This window comes from Pantherophis guttatus, chromosome 1, assembly GCF_059756535.1.
Source record: "Pantherophis guttatus breed Tessera chromosome 1, ASM5975653v1, whole genome shotgun sequence".
Classification (NCBI taxonomy): Eukaryota; Metazoa; Chordata; class Lepidosauria; order Squamata; family Colubridae; genus Pantherophis; species Pantherophis guttatus.
The window spans coordinates 30081162-30094825 of record NC_142063.1 but is presented as its reverse complement, the minus strand read 5'-3'; the positions used below and the strand labels follow the sequence as shown (position 1 = coordinate 30094825).

The window sequence follows — 13664 nt, the reverse complement described above, 5'->3', positions numbered from 1 at the left end:
TATAGAATAGGAATAAACCAGAAAGTGACAGTGGGTGTGAAGGAAGTGCACATAGGTATTGAGGTCCCGGAGTATTTCAACAGGAACAAAAGTGAAGTACTTAGTAGTCCAGGGCATAAAATAAATTGATAGGGACTTTATTGGGCTGACATACATGTGAAAGGCATCTCAATAACTTTGCAGGTCATAAGCATTACACAAGCTAATAGTATGACACAGCTGCAAAAGAAGCAGAAGTTATACTAGGCTACGCCAACACAAGTATAATATCAAGATGAAGAGAAGTTATTATTTTTATCTATTCAGTATTGGTAAGTCTGCCTCTAGAATATTGTATTCAGTTCTGGACGCGATATTTTAGAAAGGATATTGATAAACTAATGTATCCAGAGGACAGCAACTAAGATGATAAGAAAAGCTTATAAGAAAATCTTATGGGAATATTTGGAAGTATTGGGTAGAAGAGAATAACAGAGTTGGAAGGGACATGGAGGTCTTCTAGTCCAACCCCCTGCTTAGGCAGGAAACTCTACACCACTTTAGACAGATGGTTATCTAATCTCTTCTTAAAAACTTCCAGTGTTGGAGCATTTACAACTTCTGGAGGCAAGTTGTTCCACTGATTAATTGTTCTAACTGTCAGGAAATTTCTCCTTGGTTCTAGGTTGCTTCTCTCCTTGATTAGTTTCCACGCATTGCTTCTTGTTCTTCCCTCAGGTGCTTTGGAGAATAGCTTGAATCCCTCTTCTTTGTGGCAGCCCCTGAGATATTGGAACACTGCTATCATGTCACCTCTAGTCCTTCTTTTCATAAGACTAGACATATCCAGTTCCAGCAACCGTTCTTTATATGTTTTAGCCTCCAGTCCCCTAATCATCTCTGTTGCTCTTCTCTGCACTCTTTCTAGAATCTCCACATATATTTATATGTATATTTAGCTCAGAGAAGGGAAGACTGTAGGGAGCCATGATATCCATAACAGGTATCTTCCTAACATCTAAAGGGCTGTAGAAAACAGGAGAGAATTATTCTGAGAAGTTTCTACCATCAAGCAACTGAAGCCTGCTGGCAACCAGTTGGTGGAAACCTAGAGCAAAGCAGTTTCTAACCAAACCCAGTTGTTAATAAATGTTTTTTGAAATCCTTGTTTTGCTAGATTGGCAAGCTAGAAAAGATTGCTCCAGAAGCAAACTTGGTCAAGAAGCAAACTTGGCCAGCCCACTAAGGAGCACTTCTTATTATGGCTGTTGGCCAAACATAATCTCCCAGATCAAGAAAGCCAATTGCATCTACTGTATTTCACAGGTGGCCTGAAGCATGACCTTAATTCTTCTATTACAAGAATCAGGGTTTAGGAGAGCTTACGTCTGGGAGCGTCTCATCCCACGTTGAGACTTGCATGGCCAGTTCTGTCATTTCTATCTCAGGATACTTTATTAGTAGATCCCTTGTGCTAAAATTTCTCATGACACGATAGTGTAGTTTGCAGGTCTTGAAAAAAGAGTGAAAATTAGCATAAAACAAAAGCATCTAGCCCATCCCATTTGTTTAAACTGTAACAATGAAAAGGATTGCTTATTTTCATATCCTCCTGTTTTTTGGATCACCCCAGGTTCTCTCTGTGCAAAGCTCTCTGGTTGCCAGTGCAGGCAAATGCAGGCTGGATTCTGGCAGATCAAGGAGGCTGAATTGGTGATTGGAGTGGTCTCTCAGAGATTTCCATCTTAAGAAGTACATTTCAAAACTACAGGGCCAGGACGTCTACTGAACAAGTGTAATAGAACAAAGTAGGGGGCTCATCCTGTGTTGTTAAACCCTGCAAATCCCAGCAAGTGATTCAGTGATGAAAGAAGATGCTAGAAAAGTGGAGGATTACATCCCTGTATTAAAATACACTGTTGAAGACCAGGCCTTCACTAACTCAAAATTTTGGTAAAATACCCAAAATTGAGTAAATGTGTTCACCCCCCCCCCACTTTTGGGTAATGATACACAAATCCATACCCATCACAACAGGGACATTTAAATTGACTTAAAGATTGCCATGGGTGCTAAAATATATTCAAAAAACTTCCCAAATATTCCCATTAAGACAACTGATGAAATTACCAGTACTAATTTGTTGAAATCACATAAAGATCACGCAGTGATACTGTTTTTATAATACGGAGAGTCCTCTAGTTATAACCATTTGTACAATATCCATTCGAAGTTCCAATGGTGCTGAAGGAAGGGACTTATGACTGATCCTCCAAGTTCACTAAAGTTTTCCTATATGTGGTTTTGTGTAATAAAGGAAAACGTTTGGGAAGTACTTATCATTAATTTGTTTCCAGGGTAATCTTAATGGAATTCATTGGTTGTTTTTCTCTTTCTAGGATTGTGGAAATATACAGTAGACGATTACAAGGCAAGTCACAATCTTTTGTGCTTCACCTAATGAAATGTATGTTTTGCCATTCTAATAGAATTTGCCATGCAATATCAAAGGGCTATTAATCAGCTGTTGTAATTAAAAAAAGAAGGCATGAATGTGCTGTGAACAATTTATTTCCGGTATATCCCACTACAAAGGAAATTCCGTAGTCATGGAGTTCGTTCATTCATTCATTCATTCAGCCACCCATCTCAGGAAGTTACTTTGGACAGCAAACAATAACAAAGAAAATAAGAACCATGGCAGGATATCAGCATGTTCATCAGTGAGAAGCATTCTAGCCTAGCTACAGTGGCACAGTGGTTAGAATGCAGTACTGCAGGCTACTTCGGCTTCCTGCCGGCTGCCTGCAATTTGGCAGTTCGGATCTCACCAGGCTCAAGGTTGACTCAGCCTTCCATCCTTCCGAAGTGGGTAAAATGAGGACCCAGATTGTTGGGGGCAATATGCTGACTCTGTAAACCACTTAGCGAGGGCTGTAAAGCACTGTGAAGCAGTATATAAGTGCTATTGCTATTGCTAGCTTCTAGATAAGCTAACTTTTTACTTGGAAGGATTTGTAAATATACATTATGTACAGAAAAATATATTTTGACCAGCCAATATTTATTGGCCAGCCAATAAATAGGTTCCCCTGCATTTCATCATGTATACAAACAGAGTAAACTTTGATGGAGAGGCCTGAACGGAAGCCAATAACAAATCTGCAGCCCAACCTCTCACCACGAAGTGGCTCTACATCCTCCAGGATCTTTTTCTGCTTTCATTTCAGGGGCCCCTGTCTCCAGGTGTAGGTAGTCCTTAACTTACGATCAATCGCTTAACAACTGTTTGACGTTATGACAAACCTGGAACAGATGCTTTATGGCCCATAAGCACTTCTGGCTGTTGTAAGATGTGCCACCACCATCCACCCAATCACGTGACCATATTTCGGCTGCTTGGCAACTTGTTCACTTTTATAACTGGTTGCAGTGTCCCATGGTCACATGACAACAACTTGAGACTTTTTTGTTGGTTTCCAACAAAAAATGCCTACTTGGAGGAATGGAATTTGCACTCATGGCTATGGTTTCCCTACCATGGTGATTTGCTTAATGACTGCAGCACAAATTTGAGTCTTGTGTGTAGATGCCTCAACTTACTACCATAATAGTGTATGATTACAAATCCTGTCCCAGTTGCAGTTGTAAGTCGAGGGCCACCTGGGCTGTGGTTTTTCCATATACAGAGGTCAGCACCTGCTTTTAAAAGGAGTAAGTGGAAAAGATATCAGGGTTCCCAGTAACATCCCCAATGAAAGAAAACTCGGAGGCTTGAGTTTCCTCAAAGTTACATTTTATTAGAGATGTCATATTGGGACATCTGGGAAAACCCGAATCTGACAGTTTCCAGGTTTTCCCCACCCAAAGGAAAGTTCAAGTCCCTGCCCAACACCCACAAGTCCATCATATTCATTCCAATTGGAGATGCCTCCCAGTTCCAGCCGTCCAGGTGCAGGACAAGTTGGCCTTGACTTCTTGAGAAAGGAATGTTATTATCACTATATCTCACCCATGCTCCATACAATCCCTCCTCCCAGTTTCCCACAGTGGTAAACATGGTAGGTCTGAAGGCCTGACAGAAGATTTGCTTCTTCTCTGGACTCTGACAGTCTTCCTTCCATTAAGGAGACTTCCAGCACTTTCTTCATCAGTAGACTTTGTGGGCCATGAAAATATGATTAAAACTTACGATTTTTAATTTTTAATGAGCTGTGGCTTTAAGAAATTTTTTCCAGAACAGGATATTCATTTTTCTTCTTCCCTCTTTTCATTTGCAGTTCAGGAGCGCCTTACAAAACAAATTGCTGTGGCCATCACAGAAGCCTTGCAGCCCGCTGGAGTTGGGGTGGTGATTGAGGCAACGTAAGTTGATGCAAAATTTGTAATGTGTCCAAAGAGTGGGGGAATTCAAGTTGGGGGTGGGAGGGAGAGAGAGAGAGATTTTCACTGTTCAATTTCTATACAGATAGTCCTCGACTTACAACCATTTGTTTAGTGACTGGTCAAAGTAACAACGGCATTGAAAAAAGTGACTTATGACTGGGTTTCACATAACTGTTGCAGCATCCCCCTCCAGTCATGTGATCAAAATTTGGAAACTTGACAACTGGCATGTATTTATGACAGCTGCAGTGTCTCAGGGGTCATGCGATAACCTTTTGTGACCTTCTGACAAGCAGAGTCAATGGGGAAGCCAGATTCACTTAATAAGCATGTTGCTAATTTAACAACTGCAGTGTTAACTGCTTTTAACTGAAAGTATTATACAGGGATAGAATAATAATAGAACTTTGTGAAGATGTGAAAAATATACAGGGGGTGGACGGGTTCAAGTTTTATAAAAAGGGGATTTTGATTTGGATTACATTTTGAGGAAGTCTGGGGGGGAGGGGAGGGTTAGGGGGGTTAGGGAGGGTTAGGGAGGTCTGGGAGGGTTGGGGGGGAAATTGGGGAGAAAATGTAATTGTAAAACTTTTTCAATTAAAAAAAAAAAAACTGCAGTGAATCACTTAACAACCAGGACAAGAAAGGTTGTAAAATGGGCGAAAGTCACAACAGTCTTGCATAGCAACTGAAATTTTGGGTTCAGTTGTGGACATAAGTTGAGAACTGCATATAATCTCTATCCATCTATCTATCATCTATTTCTCTCTCTCTCTCTCTCTCTCTCTCTCTCTCTCTCTCTCTCTCTCTCTCTCATCTATCTATCTATCTATCTATCTATCTATCTATCTATCTATCTATCATCTATCTAACTATCTATCTATCTACCTACCTACCTATCTCTATCATCTATCTATCATCTATTTCTCTCTCTCTCATCTACCTACCTACCTACCTATCTTTCTATCTACCTACCTACTTATCATTTCTCTATCTAGCATCTATTTCTCTCTCTCTCTCTCATCTATCTACCTACTACCTACCTACCTATCATTTCTCTATCATCTATCTATCATCTATTTCTCTCTCTCTCTCTCATCTACCTACCTACCTACCTACCTTTCTACCTACCTATCATTTCTCTATCTAGCATCTATCTATCATCTATTTCTCTCTCTCTCTCTCTCTCATCTATCTATCTATCTATCTATCTATCTATCTATCTATCTATCTATCTACCTACCTACCTACCTACCTGCCTACCTACCTATCATTTCTCTATCTATCTATCATCTCATCTACGAGCCATAGTGGTGCAGTGGTTAGAATGCAATATTGCAGGCTACTTCTGCTGACTGACTGCTGCCAGCTGTTCGGCAGTTTGATTCTGACCAGCTCAAGGTTTGACTCAGCCTTCCATCCTTCCGAGGTGGGTAAAATGAGGAGCCAGATTGTTGGGGGCAACATGTTAACTCTGTAAACTGCTTAGAGAGGGCTGTAAAGCACTGTGAAGCAGTATATAAGTCTAAGTGCTATTGCTATCTACTGTATATCATCACCCCCCGCCTTCCCAATGGAGAATATATAGTTTCATCACCTCAGTGACTGCCACAACTTAATCATGAATAAAAGTGTACATGAGAGTGGAAATAGTGAGGGTTTGATTTTTAAAAAATAATTGGCAATCTATTATACTGAAATCAAATCGTATTTCAATTATGCAGCGAAAGCTTTCTATCCTACTTCTACTGTTTTTTTGTAACAGAAAGAGACAGACTACATTTTTTTCAGCAAAAATATTTCCACTGGATTGTTTTCTCTGTCTTTTCCTTCTGCAGGCACATGTGTATGGTGATGCGAGGGGTTCAGAAAATGAATAGTAAGACTGTAACCAGCACCATGCTTGGAGTATTCCGAGAAGACCCAAAGACACGTGAAGAATTTTTGGCACTCATCCGTAGCTAAAAACATGCCATCGATTTTCCTTCCTGGACTGTCTTCTCTAGCATTGATGTTGAATCTTTTGTTGTTTGTGTTGCTCCTTCTCTTTTTGGAAAAGTAACAGTCACTTTAACATTTCTGAAGTTTTACTGTGTTGGTGGTAAGTTCCAACATGTAGTTTCTTTGTCCATTTGGTTCCTTGTGTCATTGGAGCATAAAGGTCCTGGAAATATTTTCTCAATCTATGTTATGTGGCTGTTATAAGGCAAATGTCATGCAGTGGCTATGTGTTTTTGTGTGGGCTTAGTCAGGTTGTTCTTGTCAAAGTCATCTGAAATGCTTGAAGGATATATCCCACTGAGACAGAGAAACCCTTTGCCCTAATGTACAGCAAATTTCTCCATCCTTTTTCCAAGGTCAAGAAAGATGGACAAAGGAATTAGAGGCTTGTCTAGATGTTGAAGAGAGGGCACTACTTCCTTCCCACATCATTACGGGGTCATATATTCATTCATTCATTCATTCATTCATTCATTCATTCATTCATTCATTCATTCATTCCTATTCCTTGTTTCAGAGCAACTTGTACCACCACTCCCTCGGCCCTCTATTTTGTACTTCAGTTGCAGCTAGCCCAATTCTTCACTTTTGTAATCTCTTTTACTTTTTGCAAATGAAAGTGGCCCCATTTTCATCAGGTGGATGAATTTCCGTTGCTTTTGCTCAGATGTCTCTCCAAACCCAGGCAAGTAGAAGTCAAATTCCTTTGATTAATTTCCATTGATGAAATGGAAATTATGGACCTTCTGAGAGAGGGAAGGAAAATCTGGAACTCTTGTTTTGGAGTGGTTAAATTATTGTGTTCATTACTGATATAATAGTTATATATAATAGTTATAATTATAATACTAATATAATTTTTTAATTTTTTTTGTTTTGAAAGACCCAGGGTCTGAAATCTTGAGATACTTATGTTAACCTCATCATAATGCAGGAAACTGGATAGCAACTGCTTTTCCTGGACAGGAGTTGCTTAGATTTGGCAAAAACTCTGACACTGAAGAGAAAAAATAAGTCATATTTTGCCTGGCGTTTATTTCATTAAAGGAACAAGATACAAAACGGAATTCCTTTTGAGGCGATGGGAGCAGAACTATGTACAAACCCAGCCCTCCTGCATAAACTGGGTCTACGGTTCCAGGCTTGTTAGGAATTCTGGGAATTGTAGTTTCAACTCATTTGGAAGACATTATCATGGGGGAGGATGACCTGCCCTCAGGAATCCAGGACTGATTACATTTTGATAGGATTGGAGCATTGTATTTTTCCCTTATATGAAAGTGATGTGGATGTTCTCTTTTGGTAAACTCTAGTAAACCTTTTACCACATAATTTCTGTTCAATATAGGTTGTGACTATACTGTGGACACTACCACATGGTTTATATTCTATACTGGACTTACATTCAAGTAAGAATGATTTAAGTTACTTCTTGGATGTCAGCCCTACATTGTTTACAACAACTTGGTGCCAATTTCAGACCACCTTCAGCCTGGGATTCTGCATCTTTGCTAAAACAGGCCTTGACAGGAACTTTTTGAACAGAATCAGTTTTCAAACCAAGATGGAATAAAGGATATTGGGAGGCTGTATTTAGCAGCCAATTCCTTATTTGTCTTCAGTTTTTCCATTTGTCTTTTTGCTGTTCAGAAGTGATTTTGTAAGTTAAAACTATGTGGAGGAAAAACACATCTCTGGAAAAACCCAGAGTTTTGCCTTCCTGATCCCCTCCTGGGTATTGGATAATATGATAGACTCTGTTTCCTTGGCAGAGTTAGCAACTGCTTTCTCTTGTCCTGTGGCCCATGGCAAGTTCCCATCATCGGGAGGGTAAATCAGACATTTAGATCATGAAGCGGACAGTCTGCGCAGCTCCAGTGGGTTCTGGTTGTTTGTGCGAAGGACTTTGAAGGATCTCCCTCATCTCAGTTCTGCCCATGAAAATGCCAAAATGCTCAGCCGAATTCAGGCTTACCAAATCAACACCCAGAATTCCATGTTTAGACAACTTGCGTAATATAATTTGCTCAGTCATAGTAGGAGAGAAGGAGGTGTGCATAGCACAGAGCTCCTTATTTCCAGATGTTTTGTTAAGGCTCCCTTTGGGTTTTGGGGAATATCATCATCCATTGCTTAGTTTGCAAGTATTTCTTTGCTGCATTAACTCAAATTGCCCTGGAGCGGACTTCAACATGCAATTCTTAAATGGATTTCTGTTGGATCCATGGCAGGGTACCCAGATTTGCGAGTGTATTTATAGCATGCAGAAACTCCAGCCAATGATGCCTTTCTAACAAATGCTGCCTTCTAGGGAAGTGGGCATTATTTCATTTCCACATTTCAGTCTTAGGCATCTTCCTAAACCCAGGATGGGCAACCTACAGTTGCAGGCACCTGATTTCTGTTTATGACTCTCAGAGCTCTCTGGCCATGTTGGTTAAACATGAAGGCAAAGTCTCCTGCAATTTGATGCAGGAAACATGAACGCTGCTATACAAGCCCTAAAATAGGCATATTGTTGTAACACCACCACCCCTATCCCTCTACTCTTCCATGATATATATAACCCCACTCATTTTTTTGCTCCTAAGCCCCATCACCGTTTTAAATGTAATATTGGCCAGCAAAGGTTGCCCATTTCTGAAATAAATAAGTAATTCTGGTTTTGGACATTTTCTTCCTTCACCATAAAGTCCTCAGCAGATGAGAGCTTGAATAAGGTTCACATGGGAGCTGTGAGCACAGCAACCCTGGTTTGTGGTGTCCAAAGTAGGTCAGGCTCTTTTTTCCCTCTTGTGTAACTGGAATGTCACGAAAAGCCGCTTACTGGAACTGATCTCAATAATTGCCTTCTGAATGGAAAACATATTAAAGAAAGTTTTATAACCACTCTAATTAGAGAAAGACACTACGTCCATCTAGGTTATTTTACAAATTGCACTGTAATGTCTCAAAGGCCTAAAATTGCACTGTGAAGTTGGGAGAAGCCAGTGACTTGATTGGTCTGGAGAGTTCAAGTCGTCGTTGCACCAGTGCTTGAAATAGGAAGAGGAAATAGCTACATCCAGCCAATCTCTCTCTCTCTCTCTTCCTTGGTTTTTACCATGCAATCCTCCCGACATACCTCTTCACTGGTACCTGGATGCATCCTTAATAGCCCTGCTTCCTCTCTTGCCTAGTTTGAAAATGCGTGAGGGATGCAGAGAAGTCGATTTCCATTCCTTTCCCTGGAAGAAAGGAAATTCCAAGTGGCTTGTTCTTTTTGTGGCCTTAATGTATTGAGATCCTTTGGCTCAGTGAATCCTATTTATGTTTTATGTGAACTCTCTCTCTCTTGCCCTTACTGCCTTTATACTACTACCCGTATGTATGTTTATGTAAGTATGTGTTTATCCAAATATGTATATGTACATGTATGTAAATCATATGCAATTTGCTGTTGTCTTTCCCTCCAAATTCTGGCCTATTTATAGTATTAAAATGCAGTGTTGATCACTTTTGGAGATAGTCCTCTGTGTGATTTGTGAATGCAGTGCTCTTTTTTACTTGCTGAACACTGTGGCACATGGGCTTTATGGCCAGGCTGGTGTGGTGGTGCGCTGTGGTGGTGTGGGTCAGCAGAAGGAGAGAAGGCAACATGGGGAGTGAAGGGGTGCTTGCTGGGTTTGGTTGTTTTCTTGCAGATGTTTGAGTATTCAAACTAGGTAACATCATCAGTGCTAGTAAGAAGTCGGTTTTGTGCTCAGTTTATATTCTAGTGACTTGCCCTGTCAGTGTTGGTGGGGATGGTCTTAGAGGTTCTTTGATCAACACTGATTGGGCAAGCCACTAGAGCAAACTCCACTCCTTACTAGCACTGATGACGTTACCTAGTTTGGGTAATGAGACGTCTGCAAGCTCAGAGAGCACCATTTCATCTCCTTTATTGGTAACATGGGAGTGGAAACTAAATTCTGGCCTCGAAGCGCATATGTCCTTTCCCAAGGGCTGATGGGTTGACTTAGCTGCTAGCCAGGGCTGTTGGGCATCAGAGAGACGCAGTATTCCCATTAGTTCAGCCTTGTGCATAGGGCCATGATGGTGATCCTATAGCATGTGTGCTGGAAGTGGCATGGAGAGCCATCTCTCTGGGCACGTGAGCTGTCACTCGTTGGTTCTTCTGGGTTCCGGCACGCCAGCCAGCTGGCCTTCACGTGCGTGGGAGTACTGGAAACCAGAAGAGCATCCGCCCGGTGTGCATGCATGCACCGGGAAGATGATCTTCTGGTTTCGGGCACGCATATGCGCACTCGCCACCTGGTCTTCGTTTCTGGCATGCATGCATGCACGAAGACCAGCTGGCTTCTTCCCGGCAAATGTATGCTCCCCAAGCAGAGGCTCTTTTGGTTTCTGGTGCATACTGCACACATGCACATGCGCTCATGCTCCTGTTTCAGCACTCGTTGCCGAAAAGGTTCGCCAACACTGACATAGGGTATTGGGGACTATAGCCCTGGGGAAACGCCCACCTCCTCAGTTGCTGGAGAAGGCTGCTGGTTTGAGCTATAAAGGAGTGCAAGGAAGAAAGTAGTATAGAGAGATGTGTTTGAGCCTGTGCTGCTTTGAGGCATGCAGGTAAAAAGTACCTTTGGAGAGACCTGGGTGGCTGGCGAAAGGCTGCTGGCTGTATGCTGAGTGTTTAGTGGAGATTCCCAGTCTCAGAGGAAGAAGACATCAGCTGGAGGCTTCCTTGGGCAGTGAAGACCCAGGCATGCTTCACCCCAAACCCAAGACAGATAGGGATGGAGAGAAGCCTGCAATCGGATACCGGGAGCATTTGGTGGAAGCCCAAGAGGGAGTTGCTTCACAAAAGATCCTAGCAGAGGGACAAGTGCAAAAGACTTGAAGCCCACACTGGACTCAATCAGTTCCCCTCCTCCCTCTGTCTAAGAGAGAGACAGAAAAGAAGACATGGGGGTAGCTTTGCTAGCAAGAACCATGTGGAGAGAGGGAGCTACAGAAAAGTAAAAACTGAAAAGCTTGGACACTGCTGGACAGGATTTTGAAAATACAGATGAATGTAGTAAAGGAAACAACAAGAACCCCCCCAAAAGATTCCTCTATCAAACTATTGTCTGTGAAACCATTGTCCTACTTAATGATACACGCATAGAGTTGTAAAAGAACCCCCAGTCATACTGTGACAAATAGGTAACAATTTATAGTTAACACTATTTGAGAATTGCTTTTATACCCCTCCATTCAGCTTCAGAGGCAGCTGAACCCTACTCTGAAATGCAGGTACAAGTTAGAAGAAATCTTCCACTTTAGAACAGCAGGAAATTTTCTGCCACACGCTGGTGGGAATTAGATGAATAAAGATATTATCACAGGTTTATTCCCAGATCATATGATGAGGTTGGGCTTTTAAGAGTTCTCTACCTTGCTTCTTGGGTCAATTGTAAATCCATGCCACAAAAGATCTTTTTCCTCAAAATGCAATGCCTGAGTTTTTCCTAATGCCATGGATTTTTTGGGGTGGTGGTGGTGGTGGTACAGCACTTGTATTTTCAAAACAGAATCGTCTTTTCCTTTTTACTTGAAGTGAGTGGATTCACGTTTTCCCCTTTGTTTTTGTTCGTTCGAGAGGACTGCTCCCCAGTTTTCAAAAGCAGCAAAATGCAGCATTTGAAAAACTCAAAGGCAGTGTCAATATTAATCTCCTCAAACAATACAGCCTGGCTTTGCTGAGCTATCTAATACTCTTGAAATTACATCTATCACCTTCTTTGTTCAGCTTTATTGAATCCAGAAATGAACTAAAATGTTGACCTTTAATTCTGGCAGGAGCCCATGTCTTTGTAGCAGATGATTCCAGCAGATTCAACCCTGGCTAGAATAGAATAGAATAGAATAGAAATAGAATAGAATAGAATAGAATAGAATAGAATAGAATAGAATAGAATAGAATAGAATAGAATAGAATAGAATAGAATAATTCAATTCTTTATTGGCCAAGTGTGATTGGACACACAAGGAATTTGTCTTGGTGCATACGCTCTCGGTGTACATAAAAGAAAAGATTGGTATCCAACCTCCACAGCAAAAGGATGCTTAGGATCTCCCTGCCTGGAGCATTCTAACAGTCTTATGGTTTATTTATTTTTTTAATTTAATTTAAGAAAATTTATATGACCACCCAACTCATGCTCGGTGATTCCTGGAAGGATAAAACCCCAATACAGGCAGTCCTTGAGTTGTAACAATTCGTTTTGTGACCGCTCAAAGTTACAACTGCATTGAAAAAAGTGACTGCTGATTATTCACACATTTGACCATTGCAGCATATCCCATGGTCGTGTGATCAAAACTTAGATGCTGGGCAACTGGCATGTATTTGACGGTTGCAGTGTCCTGGGGTCACGTGATCACCTTCTTTTGTCATCTTCTTTGCTTCTGACAAGCAAAGTCAATGGGGAAGCCAGATTCACTTAACAACCATGTTACTAATCTAACAATTGCACCGATTCACTTAACAACTGTGTGGCAAGAAAGTTTGTAAAACCGGGCAAAACTCAAAAACTGTCATGCTTAACAACAGAAATGTTGGGCTCAGTTGTGGTTGTAAATCAAGGCCTACCTGTATAACCAAAGCATCAGTCATGTGGAGGAAGTGGGGAAGTGTGTGTTTGTGAAGGGGGATGGAACTGAAACACTGGTGTAGGATGAGATTAACTCTTTACCTTCGCTGCCATTTCAGTCATTGAAATTGCTCCATTATCAAACTAATCTTTCCCTGCTTGGGGTGGGGCAAGAATCATACTGTATAGCAGGGGTCCACATTCCCTAGTCTGCAGACTGGCCCTGGTCCACAGCCTGCCAGGAACCAGGTAAGCTAAGCCACATCTGTGCATATACAGGATGTGGGCAGCACATAAAACCATGTCCGTCCCCCCCACCGGTCCACAGAAAAACTCCCCACCACGGAACCAGTTCCTGGCAACCAAAAGATTGGGGGGCTGCTGCTGAATAGCATATTAGCCGATTGGTTCCTCCAAATACTCTTTTCACCAGGGCAAACAGCTTTTGGAAAAGGGTGAATTTAAAATAGAAACTGACCTTGATAAATGCATTAGCTCCATTTCCAGCACTGCAGCTCTTAATTTTCTGCAGATGTTCCTTCTCTGACACTCTTATTAGGGCTTAAAAAGGAAAGAGGAACATCAATGACATGTCATAACTAGTTCATAAATTTTAATCTGAGTTGCTTCAGGACCTCATTATGAATGTCTGCAAAGGCTGGAAATGCAAGTTGCCTT

General features: G+C 41.4%; 1 protein-coding gene across 1 annotated transcript in view; it reads left to right on the top strand.

Annotated features, from left to right (window-relative positions):
- Positions 1-6541, top strand: part of GCH1 (GTP cyclohydrolase 1) — a 37178-nt gene extending 30637 nt beyond the window's left edge. The window contains exons 4-6 of the mRNA XM_034433418.3: positions 2379-2410; positions 4260-4344; positions 6204-6541. Coding sequence (XP_034289309.1) covers positions 2379-2410; positions 4260-4344; positions 6204-6330 — 244 coding nt within the window. The 3' untranslated portion in view covers positions 6331-6541. The remainder of the gene's footprint in view (positions 1-2378; positions 2411-4259; positions 4345-6203) is intronic.
- The last annotated feature ends 7123 nt before the right edge of the window (positions 6542-13664 follow it).